Source organism: Monodelphis domestica, chromosome 1 (genome assembly GCF_027887165.1).
Source record: "Monodelphis domestica isolate mMonDom1 chromosome 1, mMonDom1.pri, whole genome shotgun sequence".
Taxonomy (NCBI): Eukaryota; Metazoa; Chordata; class Mammalia; order Didelphimorphia; family Didelphidae; genus Monodelphis; species Monodelphis domestica.
This window is the reverse complement of record NC_077227.1, coordinates 326,417,245-326,436,633: the sequence shown is the minus strand read 5'-3', so window position 1 is coordinate 326,436,633 and position 19,389 is coordinate 326,417,245. Positions and strand designations below refer to the sequence as shown.

Genomic DNA, 19,389 nt, shown 5'->3' with positions numbered 1-19,389 from the left:
CCAGCAAACTTCCCACTACACTGAGCTGCCTTATGTAATAGCATCAATTGTATTTGATAAAGGTCCTTCAAAAAAAGAATCAAACCACAAACCCTGCAACTAGTCTTTACTCTGATTGCTTTTGACAGAGCTAAGTGAGTAGTTCTACCAATAGCTATAAAATACCACCATTTATCCAAAAAGAATTAAGTCTGTCAACAATGGTTTCCAGTAACAGAAGTAGGAGGTATCAGACTCCTAGTTACAGACAATACAACACTTTGTCAGTGTGTCTGGGAAACAATTATGGCTCCAGTAGTTCAGATCAGGAATCCAGAGACAGGAAAATAAGTACGGTAGGTAAAGTCACTAGTAAGTCCCATAAAGTCCCTCACAGTTTCGTGAGGCTGTAGTGCCTTAAATAACAGGAGAATGAAGAAAAAGTAACTAGAGGAAGGGCAAAACAATAAACAGTACTCTTCAGATATCAACAGATATCAGCAAAGAAGAGGACCTCAGACTCACAGAATCCATGGCTGTTAGGTGATTCCTGGAAATTGGAACCAACCATTCTCCAGCAAAATCTCTCCTAAGAATAGGGTATATACAATCTCAATGATCCAAAAAGACTCAGTCATAGAACACTGAGCCAAAGGGAACCTTACAATTATAAAACTAAGGAATGTCAGAATTGAAAGAGATCACCCAGTTCAACCCCCTAATTTCTACAAAAGGGCAAACTAAATCTCCAAAAGAGAAACAGCCTAAGGCTACACAGTGAGTTAATAATTTGCCTCTGCTTCAGATTCATAAAATTCAATAGAGAAGGCAGGTAGGTGACTTAGTGGATGGAGAGTCAGATATAGAGATGGGAGGACCTGGGTTCAAATTTGGCCTCAGACATTGCCCAGCTGTGAGACCTGGGGCAAGTCACTTAACCCCCATTGTCCCATTTCTCTGCCTTAAAGCCAATATATAATATTGATTCTAAGACAAAAAGTGTTGTGTTTTTTTTTTAACAAATCAATAGCGGAATCTCTATACTTAACTAATCCAGATGTTAGAGTAAATAGGCAATTTGGTTCTCCTGCACTTAATTGCACAGCTTGGCATTTTCACTGTTTTTTGTTTGTTTGTTTGTTGTGTGTTATTAGTTTTGTCCTTCCAGGAACAGCAACCATGTCTTACACTTCCATAATTCCAATAGGACCCAGCCCAGTATTCAAAACAGAACAATTTTTTTTTTTACTGATAGATAGAAAGATAAATAAGTAAATATAGTTGTTGTTAAGTCATGTCCAACTCTTCATGATTCCATTTGGGGTTTTCTTGGCACAGATACTAGAGTGGTTTGTCATTTCCTTCTCAAGTATCCATCCAGGTGAGGAAACTAAGGCAAAGAGGGTTAAGAGCTGTTATATTTAAAATAGTTGTCTGCCATAAACTGTGGCAGTTAAAAGAGTGGATGCCATAAACTGTAAGAGTTAAAATGGTTGAAGATATAAATTGTGATAGATATAAGAGTGGGTAAGTAAATTTTGACCACAGAAAATATGTTTTTACTACAGTGTCTTGTTTTAAATCAAATATAAGGTGGTCACCAGGGAAATATTCCCAATTATGAATATACCCAAGTCAACTAGGTTTTATAGAGACTTTAATTAATAATAAAATGAGGAATCAAAGAAAGAGAGAGAAAGAAAGGAATAAGTATGAAGAGCCTTAAGCCAACATGACCTAGACCTGCGTCTTAAGAGAGAGAGATCAGTCAGTCTTTTATCACTCACCACAAGATCTGTTCAAGCGAGGATTCAGGGGGGCAGAGTCTCCCCAGAGGGAGTTCCAGCCAGAGTCAGCCTCCCTTGAGAGACCTCCTTAGAGATTGTCTCTCAAGAGCCTGTATATCTCAAGAGCCTCATTGTAAGTATGGGTTTAAGTACTTTCATTGTTTAGCAAGGAGTTCTCTCCCCTAAAGCAGTCCTAAGTATGGGTGGAGTAGAGGTCCTCCCATTTCTGATCCAAGTAGAGTTCTCACTGTCCAAATGGGGAATGTTCCCAGTAGGGAATTGTTCCAATGGAGAATTCCCCAATGGGGAAATTTTTTAACATTCACAAGTCTGAAAAATTTCAAGATTCACAGAGCCTTGCCCAAGGTCATACAGCTAGTAAAATGTCTGAGGACAGATTTGAATTCATAAACATGAGTCTTCCTGATTCCATACCCCTACGTTCTATCTGCTGTAAAACTAGCTGCCCTGATAACATAAAAGATTTTTAATAAACACCTTCACGTGGGTTAAAATAAATAAGGGGGGGGGGGGGGGCTGGGTGGCTCAGTGTATTGAGAGCCAGGCCTAGAGATGGAAAGTCTTGGATTCAAATATGACCTCAGACACTTCTTAGCTGTGTGACCCTGGGCAAGACACTTAACCTCCATTGTTTAGCTCTTACCATTCTTCTGCCTTGGAACCAATACACAGTATTGATTCTAAGATGAAAGGTAAGGGTTCAAAAAAATAAAATAAATAAATATGGACACCAATGGGGATACTATTGCCCCAAGTAGGTATTTCAAAGTCACTGGAGTCTTAGAAAGGACTTTAAAGTACAAAACAATACTATTTGGGGTTGGTGGTTATTTTAAAACAAACATCTATAGAGATCCTTTTGGTCCTACTTTTATTTAAAGGGAATTGTTGGGGGGGGGTTGTTTTATTCTGTTTTGTTTTGCTTTGCTTTGTTTGCTCAGTGGAAAAGAGAAAAGGAACAAATGAATTTAAAAAATACTTAATGTTTGAAAATAAACTTTAAGCATCACCTAATCATTTACATGCTAGTGTAGCTCTTTTATTATTTACTTTAGTACTGAATTTTTAAATGCTAGATTGTAAGGTCTTCTTTTAACCCTTTCTGATGCCTAGCACATAATACATAACATACATAGCTGTAGATTCATTAATTAGTTAAATCTCAGTTCACAAAAAGTTGGGAGGAACTGCATTACTGTACTCCGCTTTCACCACTCAGATGAGGATAACCCTATATTATATATCCAAGAACATCAGACCTGTTCGATCTAGATGATATATTCATTTAGAGATAATTGGAGTACACGAAATGAAATGATGATCCTCAACCTCATTTCAATAAGACTGCTTTCCTTTTCCCAAACTTTTTTTTTTTGTCAAATGATGAATCCTTACCTTAGTAGTTCAGGTTTGGGGGTTTTTTGAACACTGAACTAGGTACCTAATCAACTGTCCTATTTTTAACCAGCACCATATAATTTTGGTAATTACTGCTTTGTATAAATATACTTTGAGGTTTGTTACCATGAGACCTTTAGGTATATCTCATGCTTTATACAGACCAGTCAAATTACTGATTCTTTGAGATTGAAAGGTAATGTCTTTGTTTCCAAAGTCAAGTTGATTATTTGTGAGAATTGTGAGAATTTGTGAGAATTTGTGAAAATTGTGAGAATTAGGCTATGCCTAAGGTCGATTTGTGTTGATCGTTGTTGTTGGGTACTGAGGTTATGGAACTGCATCCACTCACCTTCCACCTCAATGATTTGAATTGTTAGAGAAACCCAGGATACTATAAGCTAACCTTACTGATCTATGTAGATTGAATTCCTTGGAGTAATAAAAATGTTATTAGTAGGGGCATTAGAAATTACAGTCTACCTTCCTCCTTTTCAGGTTTAGGAAAACAAAGTGAAAGGAGAGGGAAGTACACTGAACTGGCTGTGTAACCCTAGGTATGTCATTTTGACCTCTCAATGCTCCCAAGACAACTAAGTTGTAGAACTGGTTGTAAGTCTTTGGCACAATGGATAGAACCAGTGGTTAAAATGCTAGACTTGGGGTCAGAAAGATCTGATTAAATCTGGCCTCTGACATTTACTAGCTTTATAACCTTGGACTACTCACTTTAACCTCTGTTGTCTCAATTTTCTCAACTGTAAATGGGGATAATAATAGTACCTACCTCCCAGGGTTGTTGTGAAGATCAAATAATATTTGTGAAGTACTTAGCATAGTGCCTGGCATAAAGTAGGAACTATATAACTACTTGTTATTGGTGGTGGTGGTGGTAGTGATAATAGTATCATCCAAATAAGGAATTTTGTCACTGGGGGTTCCCTAAATCAGTGAAATCAAAATTAAAAACCTGAACCAAAAAATGATTGAACCACACACCTATTTTTGATGCCTCATTTATCCAACATCATTGGAGAAATGATCTGTTACACAAATGGCATTTCCTAGATAATTGGATTAACCATGTAAGTACCCAAACTTGTTTCTATTTCCAGAATTTTTGAGGAAAATGACTGTCAAATATATCATGCACTCCCTCAGCTTTCTTCCACTGTAAATTATTAACAGAATTGAGCTTTTTCTTCATAACTCAGGATGGCAAGGATTGAGTCAAATTGAAAAAAGTTACAAATGCCAAACCTCAGAGAAGTTATACTTCACTCTAAAGGCAGAAAGGAACCACTGAAACATCTAAGGAAGAGAAGGCACATGATCAAATCTGTGTGTTTTTGTGAGTATATATATATATGTATATGTGTGTGTGTGTGTGTGTGTGTGTGTGTGCTTTAATAATTAATATCTTAGCTGGTAAAGATGCAGACCAGGAGAAACCATTTTAGGTAAAGGAATTGGGTAAATTAAGGTAGGAAGGCAGAGTCTGTGTGTGTCCAATATGTGAGTGGAATGTAGAAATCTTGAAGGGGAGAAGTAGGAGGCTGGAAAAGTTGACAGAGGCTAGATGATAGAAGGCATTGAATGCCAGCCCAAAAGAGACATTGGAGTAGACATTCATTCAGTAGACACTGGAGCCCTGTTTAAGGCTTTATACTAATGTGGTAAGGTGATCAGAGCATCACTAATTATGTCTGGGAAAAAGAAAAAAAGTCTTATCTAACCCTGGCTATCAATCTTTACTGACCTTTGTTCACTGTACTAGGTTATGTTTTGGAAGACTAACATGTAGTAACTTAGGTCTTGGCCTTGATTTCATGCTGAAAAGCACAAAATAAAGGGTTTATTCAGAGTGGTTTTCTTTTTAAACAAAGTAGCAGAGGGATAAAGACCATCTATTCCCTTCTCTGTTAAATAAATTTTCTCTGTTCTCTTTTTACCTTCTCAAAGTTTTAAACCAAGCTTCAAAAGCAAGTAATCCAAGCTGAGCAATGGCTAAACTTCTTTAATTTAGAGGCTAATGGCACAAAAATTTGACTTGAAAAAAAATTGGATCATTTTTACAGATGAGGAAACTGAGACCCAGGTAAGTTAAGTGACTTGTCTAAGTCACACAAGTTGTAAAGTTGTCAGATCTGGGGATCTGAACACAGATTTAACCCTAGATTAGAAAAACCAATTGTTTGTCAGTTATTTTTCTCATTATGCCACATATGCTTCAACATAAAAATAAATGGCATCTCCTCGAGTAATTAACCTGATTTACTGGATTTTTCTAGTTGATCTGTCTGATTTTCCTACTCTGTTATCACCACTAAGATCCTGCTAGCTTAGTTGATAGAACATAGGACTCAATCTGAAGAACATGGTTTCATTGAGTAAATGAGTGTTTAGGGAGCAGTGTGTAATAGCACAAAGAGCACTGAGATGGGAATTTAGAGATCTGAGTTCTAGTTCCCACTCTAGTCCTGACTGTATATTCTTAGGATAGTTGCTTTCCTCCCTGGATTCCTGGGAAATGAGGTACTTGGGGGTAAATGCTTTTTAAGGTCCCTCCTAGTTCTAATATTCTATCCCTGTCTTATCTCAGAACTGTCTCAAACCAGGTTTCCTTCTATCAATCCAAAAATGCCAGAGAAAAGGGTATATGGGCATATGTATTCACAGGATTTCCTAGATTTTCTCCATTCATTTTCTCTGAAATTGATGCCATCTTCAAGCTACAGATTTAAGTCTTTTCTACCTGAATCAGTCCACTATTACAGAGCTGTATACAGAGCTGTACAGAGATGTACAGTCATCATTAGTCTGGGACTTGTGGGTTCTATTTTACCAACTGACAGACATCTATTTGGATTCACAGTTAAGAGAGTCACAATCTGTAGTTAACTGTCTATCTAAACAGTAAACAGAAACCCTAGGAGGTAAAATTCCAGTTTGTTTAAGATATGCAGATAGATCACCATAATTTTGTAAGGCTACCTAAAAAACAGAAGACCAAAGAGAAAGGGCTATACAGCTTAATGAAATTACATTGCCCCAACAGAAAATTTAAAGCAGTTCAATTCTCACCCCATAGCTAGAGAACAAGACTGAGTCATCATGCACATTAGAATAAATTCTTAGCTTCACAGAATCATAGAGGAATAACACTAGGAGAAAATCTGAAATCATTCAGCCCAACTATAAAGCATATAAGTGCCCTCATCACAATGGTCCAGCAGCCTACTATCATGAAACTGCTTTTCTGTGTGGCCACTGTGTCGTTTAACAGAAAGGCTCTACTGTCATTTTAATCTAATTTCTAGATCTTCTGAGAATTCTGGATGAATGTTAAGATGATAACAAGTGATTCCTTGGTTTTTGGTGCAGTGGAAAAAAACAGAGAACCTGGAGAAGAGTATCTAGATTGGGGTTCTAATTCTGGCTTGGTTAAAGCTAAGAAACCGTAACCAAATTGGTTGTAAAATGGGGATAAAGCTACCTAATTTACAGAATTGTTGTTGCATATCTACACTCTTAATCTCATGTAACGCTGAATTCTATACACTACAGGTGCTTAAGAAATGTATTTTTGTTGTTCAGTCCTGTCCAAATCTTCATGACCCCATTTGGGGTTTTCTTGGTAAAGATACTGGAATGGGCATTTCTTTCTCCAGCTCATTTTACAGATGAGGAAACAAGGCAAAAAGGGTTAAATGACTTGCCCAGGGCCAAACAATTATTAACTGTCTGGAGCTGGATTTCCTGACTCCAGGCCTGCCATTCTATGTACTAGGTCACCTAGATGTCTAATAAATTTATTAGTAAAGTAAATAATAGATCTGAAGATGTTTCACAATTATAACATGCTACACTACACAGAGATGAGAAATCATTATTATAAATTACCTCATTCAAAAGATATACCAGCTAAAAAAAGTCAACAAACTGAATTCAAACATTAAGCACCTACTATGTGCATGAGAAGAAATCCTACCCTCAAGAACAGATCTGGTTTAAGCTAATAAAATTATTATTTTATTACCTCAACCTCAAATTAAAACATCTGTGGAAGGAAAATTCATCCCCTCCTTCCTTCAGAAACAGAGACTGGACTAAGAGGTCTAATCTACCTGCCTACTTGGAACATCTTTCCTGGACAATCAAGTACTTTTCACTCCTACAAAGAAAACTTGATACTAAGTGTTCTATAATGTTTTAGGGTTTTGTTTGTTTGTTTGGTGAGGGGGAAGGAATAATTAAGACATTAACAATTAGAAAATCTGTTCTGCAAAATGAATAGGAAACAACTGGAAACAAAAAAGGACCTGCTATAGAAGAATCCCCAGTGTGTAACAAAATATCCAACCCAAACTTTCACCAGACCAAATTAAAGAACAAGTAACTCATTTTCTCATTTAAGAACTACCATAGAAACTACCTATGTGACCTCGGGCAAGTCACTTGAGTCACTTCTCTTGTTTCCTCCACTGCCCAAAAGAAGGGGCTGAACTAAAATGTTTTAAAGAGCCCTCCCAGTCCCAACAAATCAGGATTCCTCTGTTTACTACCCTGCCACTCCCTACTCCACCCCACACATAGGCAGCTTACCAGATAACTTGAAATAACAAATCCTGACTTCTGAGCTTAAAAAACTTAAGTTAAAGAGAAATCATTTTTTTCATCACAGGAGCTACAATCCTAAAATAAATCTTTTTCTTCATTAATTTTCCAAAATGCCTTTTTAAGAACACCAGAAAATATGACTATAATCTTTACCTGCAGGCAAATAATTTAGAACAACCCCCAGAAGCCAAAATTGAGTAGTGAAAAATGTGGAAGAACAAGGAACTACCATCATAACTCTGGAGGGGAAGAGAGGAAGCAAAGCAGAGCCAGATAGAACCTGGAAGGTTAGAAGCATCACTTGAGAAAGAGGGAACAGGCTGTGACAGGTATTTACTGATCTGAAATCCTAAGGTTTGGGGTTTTTTTCTCCCATCAAATGAGTTTTGGGTGCATAAAAAGGAAAAATGTTTATACTAAAGTTGTACTACGTTAGGCATCTACACCAAGGAAGTAGTAAAGAAATAACACTGTCTTCATTTTCTATATAAGAGACTTTGAGTAAGTCACAAAATCTCAGAGCTTATTAACTACAATCTATAACCAACAAGAATTCTCTCTACAATATCCTTGACAAACAGGCATTTGAGCTAGAGGAATTTCTGTGACACAAAATCCATTCTACCTCCAAAAAAAGTCCATGGCATTCTTCAGGGGCCAGGAATTTTTTCTTTATATCAAGTCTCTAATCTGCCTATCAGCTACTTCCACCAAATACTCCTACTTAAACCTTTCCTACATCATAATATCCATCAAATACTTGAACAGAGGAACCATGTCTTCCTCTCATCTCATTCTCTTCACAAAGGAGAAATATTTCCTTAAACTGTCACCCATTCAGACATCTCTTGAATGTGCTATCACTTGTGATACTCAGCAACTTCTCTTCATTTCCTCATCTGTAAAATGGACCTACTCCTACTTGACAACTTCATAAGAGCAAATAAGATAATACAGGTGAAAACATTTTATACCTAATACCACCACTATTATTCTTTGCTAGGGACTATAATACATACACATAATCTATATGGGTATGTGTATATAAATATGTCATATACATCATAAATGTGAGCTAAAACTCTTAACATCCCTTTACTCCAATGAGAATTGGAAATCAACATTCAAATCATGCAGGTTAACCCCTCTAATTGATTTAAAAAAAAAACATTCCATCCTAACACTCCAGTTTTGTGGTCAAGGAAATGTCTCCCTTGAAAGCAACATGCAAGGATGCAGTAAATTTTATTCCAGACAAATGTGGCCTTCACTTTAATGTTAGGATTTTGAGTCAACAAAGACCAGAGGAATTCAGCTTAGCCCAATGTCTGGGCCTTCTTTGCATTTTCTTTAAAACTAATTTCCTTCTTTGGAGCAAATAATCCCAGAACTGATTAGGCCTAGTGGCCCCTCAGTAAATCCCCTTCAGCACTATAACTCCTAGCCTCCCACCTACCTACTACCGCTCCCTAGAGAAGATTGAAAGGTGCCAAGCCTGCTTTAAAATCCATAGAGCCTTAACCTTTGTTATGGGGTTGACCAAGCTTCAGGCCCCTCTCCCAAATTATGGGATTTCCTGGACTGGCTACCCCCTTTTTAAACTTAAACACAGCCTCCCCCCAACACACAGGCTGCACACACACACACACACACACACACACACACACAATCATCCATTCCATGCTGCAAGTCTATGCCTGGACAGCCCACATGGCATTCTTGGTAAATATAAACAGTGTGTCAGGAGTCAGTTTTGGCATCTCTTTAACTCCCCTAGAGACCAATGCAAAATTGAAGAAAGAAACTGGCTTCTCCTGGCTCAAGGAAAGTGGAGGCAGCGATGGAAGCAGAGAGAGGGGAAAGAGGCTAACTGCTTCTATTAAGATAACAGGTGAAGTCAAACACAAACCAGAGAGCAGCTCTCTCTACCCACCTCAGGGGTTCAAGCCCTGTTATGGACCAGACAACCCAGGGGAGCCCCAAAAAGAACATCACTCCAGAGTCCTGAACTACAGAAAGCTCAAAAGGGATCAGAGCATTCCAAGTCCAAATCCCCACCCTCTCCACAAAAGTAGAAATTCTTTCAACCACCCCTTACAAGTCTCTTAAGTCAGGCAACTAGCCGATGTTAAGAACAGTGCCCTAAGTTTCCAACTACAGAAAAACGAATTTGAAGAATTGTTCCAGAGAAGTCTGCACCCCAGGGAATTTCCAAAACTCCAACACTTCTCCCCTAGCAGGAATCTTCCAAATCACTTTCTCTATTGGTTTATGGTGACTTGCAGACCTCCCAGGGAGAGGAAAGAAAGAGCCAGCTTCTTACCGTTGAGTCCATTAGAGATGCTCCGATGGTGCAGGGGCGCAGATAGGTCGTCCAAGGATCTTCTGGTGGCACCAGCCTTGGCGTCCGCTGCTTTGTGAAGGGGGGGTGCGGGGGCGGCAGGCTGCTGAGGCTGCTGGGGGCCTGGCGGCGGCAGGTGCCCGTGAGGGTGCAGCGGGTGATGGTGATGGTCTGGGCTGCCGCCGCTGCCAGTGCTGGATGTGCTGCTGCCGTCGCCCACGTCGCGGGGCCCCGCACCGCCGGAGCCCCCAGCCAGGTTGGTGAGGCTGGCCTGGCTGTCGATGGAGCTACGGGAGCCGGCGCCACTGCGCTCCTCGTCTAGCATGAGCACGATCTCCTTGAGCTCCAGGTTCTCCCGCAGCAGGGCCTCCTGGCGGGCCTCCAACTCCCGCAGCTTTTGCTGGGACAGGGCCACCTCCTTCCACAGCACGCCGGCCGTGTGGCGTCCGAAGCGCTGCCATTCGCGCGACAGCTTCTTGCCTTTTTGCCGGTCGTCGTCCAGGAAGCAGCAGAGCTCCCGCAGCTCATGGTTGTCGTCCTGCAGTTTCTGGTTGACCTCCTTGAGGCCGCGGATCTCATGGAGGTGCAACTGCAGCCGCCGGTTTACGTCCTTCATCAGGTTCCCATGTTCCACCATGAGGCCCATCTTCTCGCCCTCTGCCCGCCGCAACCGCCGCGCCAGCTCTTCTTTGCTCCAACGTAGCAGTTCCTCGTCCGGAACCTTGCTCAGATCCTCCTTGGCCGGCCCTTCCGACGTGTTCTTGGCCATCGCGGATCCGAGTCGGAGACGCTGGACACCTTAGGGTGGGGAGGAGGCGGAGAAGCGACTTTTTTCCTCCCCCTCCCCTCTCTCTCGCTTCCTCGCACTAGCTCCTGGGTCACCGCTGCATCTCTGGTAAGTTGTGTTTTTTTCCCCTTCCAACACACTCCAAAGAACACCTCTGCCTTGGCTGGGAGGAGCAGCTGGACGCCCCTGGCGTCTCTTCCCCTGGCCCGGAGGTGGGGTGAGAGAGCTAGAGCCGGCACCTGCTGGACTCCGGGCTACACAGCAGCCTGTTCTCCGTAGACAATCGGGCTTGGGGTGCACGGCTCTCGGCTTCTCTCCAAAACGCACCTGGGGCTCCGAGCGCCCGTCTCGCTTCGGGCAAGAGGCGGAGAAATTTCACTGCTCCGAGCAAAGGGCGGGCTCTTCGGTCTAGGAGAAAGGCTCCGGCATCTGCAGGTCTCAATGGCCCCGCGGCCGAGGAAGACCCTCACCGGACCAGTTACTACTCGCCATCTGCTTCGATGTGGCAGCCTTAACCTAGCCCCCCCAAACACCACCCAGCTGCACGCAGGTCCCGTCTCCGCTGCGTCCTGCCTCCAGCTTCGGCTTCGCCCCTGCACCCGCTTGTCTTCAATCGGGTTAGCTAGACTCAATGCACTAGGAGCCCGCTCCCGGTGGCGAAGCGTTGGGCTCTATGGTCGCGAGGAGGAGGAGACGCCGACAGAGAGACCCCTCCCCCCTCCTCCTAGCTCTGGGAGCCCGAGGCGGCCCCACCTACCCTAGAAGGGAGGAGCAAACCAAACAGCTCAGGCTTAGCCCGCCTGCCTGCGGGAGAACTGGGGGGGGGTGGAGGGAGGAGAGAGGGAGGATTGAAGGAAAGGAGGCGGAGAGAAGCGCTGACCAGCCCACCTTGTAACCTCCCCCACTCCACCCGCACCTCGTCTAGAGTCCTCCGGCCCGGCGCTCGGCCAGAGGTGGAGAGGATCTGGGCTCCTACCCTACGCTAGTCCGATTGGGTGATTCCGAGGGGGTGTGGGAGGGGCGGGATGGGCTCTGGGGGAGGACGTCTAAATGGTTGAGTCTTTTCAGGTTGTGGATGCCTCCTCCCTCCTGTGCCCCAAAGCTCCCCTCCCCTGCTCTCTCTCGGCAGGTTCAAGTTACTGCTCCGAGAGAATAGATGTTTCGGCCCCTCCCCCACTCAGCCAATCAGAAGGCTGTAAAGCGCTTTGAAAATACAGGTACAAAATAGGCCTGGGACGGGATAGAAAAGGTAGGGTTGGACCTCGTCTTAAAGGAGACGATTTCGATATTCTGCTTCTCCCAACCCCCTACCACGATCCTATTCCTCCAAGCCCCCACCCGCCCCTAATAATAATAGAGATAGCCTTTGCTGAAGGAAAACAAAATCCTTTTCGATTCCTTAGTATACCATCTGAACAGGGACTGGGAGGCAAGAGGAGGGGAGCGGTCTCCAAGTTCTCAGCTGATGTGGCTGTAGTTCGGACGGCCAGGAAGGGCAGGGCGGAGAGAGAAGGAGCGGCATAGAAGGTTCCTTTTCCTACCTCTCTACCTAGGAGGGTGTAGTGGGGACAGAGAGTTGATATGGCCTCAGCTTGGCTCAGTAACTTCTGAGCCTCAGTTTACTCATCAGCAACAAAAGCTGTCATTTTCGCAACGTTTTTAAGCTACACAAAGCGCTGAGCCCACAGCCCCTTTTAGTGGAGCCAATATTATTATCCTCGTTTTCCAAACGAGGAAACTGAGGTTAACCAGATGATCTCTGAGATGCTTTAATTTTTTTAAGATGCTTAAGATCTAAAATGATCAATGAATTCTTAATTGTCAAGTTGAATTAATTGCCAAGTTTAATCAAACCTCTGGCTGATGCTCATAACTCTTCTGCAACATTCAATTCAGTTGACCACTCCACTTCGGAAGTCCTCTGGGCTTTGGAACTTTGTGACATTGGTCTCTCTTGGCTCTCTTCTTTCTGGTCTGAGCATTCTTTAGAAGTCTCTTTTGCAAGATTGTCATTCATGTCAAGTCCTTACTTTTCTCTCCACACTTTGACTTGGTCATTTTACCAGTTCTTTGGCTCAATTATTATCTAATTTCAGATAGATAGATAGATAGATAGATAGATAGATAGATAGATAGATAGATAGATAGATAGATAGATATAAATCTAGTCTTCTGAGCTCCAGTCCCTGTTACCAACTGCCTATGAGTATTTCAAACTGAATACCTGGCAGAAATTTCAAACTTAAAAAAAAAACAAACACCTCAAACTTCTGTTGAGGCATTAACCTAAGTGTCCTCAATCTACCTTACTCCACAGATCAGCAGATGCCAACTCTTGTCATTTGTACCTCCTTAACAAGACTTGCATTGTTCCCCTCCTCTTTATTCTCACTGCTACCACTCTTATTCAGTCAGTATTACCTTTGGCCTGAACTATTACAATTAGCTTTCTAATAGGACCTTCCCCATTTTAATCAATTCTCTACATAGCCAGCAAGGTAATTTTCCTAAATTTCAGGTCCTAAGGTCCTTTCACACATAGGATCAAGAATCCTGCCATTTAAAGCTCACAAGGTGCTGGCTTTCTGGTCTTATTACACTTTATTCCTTCCAGCCAAGTTGGACTTATTGTTCTTCACATAGAATACTCCCCTTCACTGCTTGGTCCCTTCACAATAGCTATCTTTCCTGCCTGGAATTCACTCCCTCTGTCTACCACTTGGAATCCTTGGTTTCTTTCAAGACTTTAAGATGTTGCCTTCTGCTGGAGGATTTCCTGGACATGAACTGTTTTAATTTTGTCTTTGTGTCTCCAGTGTACCACAATGTCTGGAGTCAAATTTTGTTGTTGCTGTTCAATGTCCAACTCTTCATAACCCCATTTGAGATTTTCTTGGCAAAGATCCTGGAGTGGTTTGCCATTTCTTCTCCAGTATTGAGGGAACTGATGAGGTCTAACAAACAACAGTTATTTATTGTTGTTGTTTTTTTTCTTTTAAGGATCCTTAATGATCCTCATGTGACATAGAATGAGGGGCTTCCCAAACCTGGTTACCCTCTTCTAGATGTTCTCCAGCTCATCAACATCCTTCTTAAACTGTAGTAACCAGAACTGAACCTGAGTCTCCTGACTTCTCCTGACCCTTTACATTACACCGTTGATGCCTCTTTGAAGCCCTATTCTAGTCAAGATCCTAGACTAGGAATTTAAGGAAAAATGTCTAATGTTCTGTCCTAGTTCTAAAAGGGATTACAATCTAGTTAGAGCAATAAATGGGAAATGGGCATAACAAAAAATAACCAGCAATAACCAGGGCTAAATGCCTGGTAATTCCTTCCTTGTCCCCTCCTTTACTATTATTTATGACTACTATGAAATTTATTATTTCATCTTTATACCATCCCTAACCCAGTATCCTCAGGGAGCACCAGTTATATCTGTTTCAATACAGAAAGTAAAGTGATATAGTAATAACAAATTTCTATAGAAGATCATAGTTTAGAAATTACCTTCCTCAAGATAATCTCAGGAGGTAGAGAATAGCAAGTATTGTTATCTTCATCTTTTAGATGGTGAAATGAAAACTAATAAAGTATAAATTACTTACCCAGCATCACCCAAGGGATATGGAGTGGGCTAAGAATGGATGCTTTCAAATTGTAGAGCTGGAAAAGGTTTTTTGAGAGTCCCTCAAGATCAATCAGTTAATACTTAAAAAAATTAATTCAAGTTATTCACTAGAAGGTCAAATACTGAAGCAGAAGCTTAAATACTTTGGCTTGTCAAGCCACTATCTTCCCTAGTGTCTGACCCACTGAATTGAATGAAAAAAAGAAACTAGAAACTGAGGAAGAAGCAAGGAATATTTTAATGTATTTTTCTCACCAGAACAAACATGCATGTGGGAACCCCTTTCCTAAGGAGAGGAGCCCATTAGATACAGAATTGGCCAGCTTTTATTATTTGAAAGATGAAGAATAGAAAAAAAGGAAAATTGAGATTATTGTTTGAGGGACAGGTGTAACAGCAAATTCTTGACAGTAACTCTTTGGAGTGACTTTTGGGGTCCCGAGGAGATAGGCTAATAATAGTTAAATAATCTGGAATTCTCTGGAGCCTCTCCTGGTGAAATAATGACTGTCTTATTAGGAAAGGTTCTGAGGATTGTTCTCAATCCAGCTCTGTTGGTACATTTAGGGCATGGGTCAGTTGGTAGGTTCCTGTTTCTCAAGTTTAGCTTATAGTCCCAAACAATTATTGTTATGTATCAAAAACCCCTAGAAAAATGGAGGCTTGAGCAAAGCCAACCAATTATTATAGTCAGTATTCCTTTCACTTTCTCAGGCTACATCATGAGAAGACAAGAGTCATTGGAAAAGACCTCAATGGTGGGAAATATTGAAGGCAAAAGGAAAAGGGAAGAGCAGAAGTTGAGTTGGATAGAGAGTGTCATGGAAACAATGAACATTAACTTATGCCAACAATGGGCAACCTTTTGAGCTTGGTGTGTCAAAATTCACCAAAAAACCACAAGCAGTGGACAAACTGTGGGAGTAAAAACACCAAGGAAAAGCAACTGCTTGACTACAGGGGTTGAGGGGATATGTCTGAGGAGAGACTCTAAATGAGCACCCTAATGCAAATACCAACAACATGGAAATGGGTTCAAATCAAGAGCACATGTGATACCCAGTGGAATCATGCGCCAGCTATGGGAGAGGTGGTAGGAGGCGGGGGGAGGAAAAGAAAATGATCTTTGTCTCCAATGAATAATGTTTGGAAATGACCAAATAAAATAATGTTAAAAAAAATTCACCAAAAAACCAAGCATAACTCGGATGGTGTATCACTTCAAGAAAAAAACAGTCCTTCTCGGCATGCGGCCCCATACTTTTCTGTATGCAGTCACATGTGGCCACGTGTCATCAAAAATGGCTACGTGTGTCAGTGCTGACACACGTGTCATAGGTTCGCCATCATGGACTTAGAGTTTAAGAGATAATGGAGGATAGGAGGACCTGGTGTACTATGTATGGTTCATGGGGTCAAGAAGAGGGATAAGGGGGCAGCTGGGTGACTCAGTTGATTGAAAGCCAGGCCTAGAGACAGGAAGTCCTGGGTTCAAATGTAGCCTCAGACACTTCTTAGCTGTATGACCCTGGACAAGTCACTTAACCCACATTGCCTAGCCCTTACCACTCTTCTGCCTTGGAACTAATACACAGTATTGAGTCTAAGACAGAAGGTAAAGGTTTAAAAACAAAAAAGACTGAGCAACAACAATTAAGAATTCTAAGTTCCTACTAAGTCATTTGGTGTTGCCCACAATTAGTGGATAAGTGAACTATGTAATCAATCAATTTTTAAATGTATAATTGAAAAAAATGCTAAATTTCAGTGAGAGGCCACTGAATATAAAGATGTAATTTTCCCCCCTTATCCAAGTTCATGTACCTAGGTTAAGAATCCCTGACCTAGAGCTCTCTTTCTAAAAAAACTCATTGTCATTTGAATTAGTGCTGAAATAGTTTGGTTCATTTAATTAGGTCCTTGTGTTTAGTGGGACAGAGAGGACATCTTGCTATGAGAAGAAAAAATATCTATCTTTCTATTCCTTTCTTTTTGTGCTATTAAAATCCTTTGGGGTTTGATTAACAATTCCTTTTTTAAGATATTTCATCTGTAACTACAATGGCCAAGAGAGGGGAGAAGAAAATATACTTCTTTTATTGCAGAGCTTAGGAAACTATGAGTATGAAATGGTGCTGAGGAGATTGCTATTTGGATTGATTAGTTTAATTGATTAATTTTTTTTTTTTGGTTAGAGGGAGTGGATCACTGGGTAGGAATAGGGTTAGAGCGAGTCAGATAGCTAGAAATGTCAGAGACATGAAAACAAAAGCTTCAAAAGAATTTATTTTCATGTAACCAAACCCAAGCCTGAGGCAGCTTTGTTGCAGGACTGTCTTGTGTTTAGGAGAGGAGATTTGACTACAAATGATTTGAGAGATTCTAGACCAATTCCCCTCTTCAAGAGGAAAAGAGAGAAGATGGCCTGTCTTCTTTAATTCTGGATACTGTATACCCCTCCTCTCTGCTAGTTTACTGTTGGTGCCACACAGCTCTTCTCTTACTGTCTCCCACAAAGCTGAGCTAACCCTCAAATCATATCTATCTATGTCACCTGCAAACTACATATATTGAGATAACCCTCATACATATGTTCCACAGTTAAACAATTTTAGTCTTGACCCTATCTAGGTCTAAGTCATGAGTCTAAACCAGTGATGGTGAACCTTTTAGAGACCATGTGCCCAAACTGCAACCCTCACCTCATGTGTGAGCCCCCACCTTATTCCAGACAAAGGAGGGAGGAAGCACTACCATTGCATTTCTGGGCAGAGGGGTGGGTGAAGTGAGAAGTGCCCTTGGCCATGCATGGATAGAGGGAGGGGAGGAACCCCCTCTGGCATGCTCCAGAACATATGCCATAGGTTCATCAACATGGGTCTAAACCATGTTGCCTGGGGTAAATTTAGTCCTATTCGGACTTATAAGCAAATATCCAAAGAGCTGATCAGTTTCTATTTGAGAATTTGGTTATAGATTTCCCAAGTTTTCTTTTCCAAAAATGAAACTTTGAGAATCTATTGTAAGGGAGATTTTTACTAAAAAGGTCATTAAAGCCTATATCTACCCCCACAGAACTTGAAAAACATGTCAGACTGTGGGAAATTGGGGTAGGTTTTTATTGTTAAAATTTTGCCAAAGCAGAGTGTCCATCTTCTGACTGTCACTGTGTCTCTGCTGATGGGGAGTGCCAAAGAATAGTGCCCCCAGAAGTCAATTGTCTATGTGTCAGCAACTTGTCTCCCTTCCATTTCTGGTAACCCAGGAACACTCTCAGACATTCCTGAGAACATTGCCCTTTGTCCCTTGTTATGGTCAATGGTAAATCACTATGACCAGAAGAGGGAAATGTCAACCTTGTTTTATGAAACCCCAAATTTACCTTTGTCCCATGAGAATTTGTCTTTAAGAAATTCCCAGACTGACCTTTTGTCCCAGACTGAACAACAGGCCATCAAGAGCACCTATTGGGCACCTAGATAGGAATGAGGGTAGTAGTCTTAAGTACCCTTCTTTTATTTTCTTAATTTCTCTTTTAGACTTCTCCTAGATACTCTAGCTTCAGACTACAGCCTTTTTCTCAAGCTCCTATGCAACCAGTCAGTTGTTTCTCTTTGGTTATATTCCTCAGGCATTAATAAAGCCTTAACTTCTTTACTTTAGTTCAAAGGAAATTCCAATTCATGGTGATTATTCCTAGAGATATTGTTCCCAGAGTCTCAGAGCTTGGCTCAATGTGATGTTGTGTGTGTATTACCCTGTGTGGTAGCCATAAGAGCATTGTATCTCCTGTCCTGATTAAAGACATATTCTTTGTTTTCTTGGTACTGTGTTTTTTTCAGGTTGGTACCTCTTACAGCTTCATTGCCTGAAGAAACTCCATCATTTAAATGGAAAGAACAATCATGACAAAACTATGGAATACTGAATATACAAAGAATAAGCTTGTGTGGAAGAAGTGATATGAAAAGATACTTCTCTCTATTCTTTCACTGAGGTAGAAGGAATATGAGTATATATACATATATATTTTTAAACCCTTACCTTCCACATTAGAATCAATACTATGTATTGGTTCCAAGGCAGAAGAACAGTAAAGGCTAGGCAATGGGGGTTAACTGACTTGCCTAGGGTCACACAGCTAATAAGTATCTGAGACCAGATTTGAACTCAGGACTTCCCATCTCTAGGCCTGACTCTCAAGCCACTGAGCCACCCAGCTGCCCTCAAGGTGTTTGCATATAAATAAATATTCTTTGTTCTGTGAGATGGTTCTCTGGGAAGGAGAAGGTAAGGGATACTGGAAGAAAGAAGATATAAAAACAAAAGATAGGAAAATAAAGAATAGAATTAAAATTTATTTTTAAATAACCAACAATTTAGCTTTTAAAGAAGTCTCTGGATTTTGGTGGGAAGTATCAGATCTCTTCAAATAAAATATATGAGGTGTAAAAAGGAATTCTTATTTCTTTTTTAATTTAACAGGAGACCTGGAGGTCCTTTTACCAAAAGATGTGTAGGGATTAACAGGCCCATAGTGACAGGAAGTAGGAATAGGGAGCCCCCTGCTGGACCAGCTTCAGTTGGTCACGGCTATCAGTTGCTGACAGTTGGGGGAGTCAGTTGCTGACAGTTAGTGGGGTCAGTTGCTGACAGTTAGTGGGGTCAGTTGCTGACAGGGCTGGCAGTTGGGGAGAAGTTGGCTGTTGGGCATGAGTTGGTCATTGGGGGTTTGTTGCTGGTGGTGTGGATTGGTAATTAGTTGGTAGCTCACATTTAGTTGCTGGAATACAAAGGCAGGACTGAGCTCACTGAGGGGGCTTTT

At 41.3% G+C, this 19,389-nt stretch overlaps 1 protein-coding gene and 2 long non-coding RNA genes across 5 annotated transcripts in view; 2 read left to right on the top strand and 1 right to left on the bottom strand.

Moving 5' to 3' along the window:
- Window positions 1–11,928, bottom strand: part of CCDC85C (coiled-coil domain containing 85C) — a 194,596-nt gene extending 182,668 nt beyond the window's left edge. Inside the window, exon 1 of one of the 3 annotated variants that reach the window (XM_007473601.2) lies at window positions 10,129–11,928. In XM_007473601.2, coding sequence (XP_007473663.2) covers window positions 10,129–10,915 — 787 coding nt within the window. In that variant the 5' untranslated portion in view covers window positions 10,916–11,928. The remainder of the gene's footprint in view (window positions 1–10,128) is intronic. The other 2 variants (XM_001374688.4, XM_056811300.1) reach the window with 2 other exon arrangements.
- Window positions 2,725–8,202, top strand: LOC103094861 (uncharacterized). The gene is made up of 3 exons (XR_008915096.1): window positions 2,725–4,536; window positions 5,148–5,283; window positions 7,965–8,202. It is a non-coding gene; the product is annotated as an uncharacterized LOC103094861 (long non-coding RNA).
- Window positions 11,917–18,378, top strand: LOC130456353 (uncharacterized). The gene is made up of 2 exons (XR_008915094.1): window positions 11,917–12,150; window positions 15,279–18,378. It is a non-coding gene; the product is annotated as an uncharacterized LOC130456353 (long non-coding RNA).
- Window positions 18,379–19,389: the final 1,011 nt, after the last annotated feature.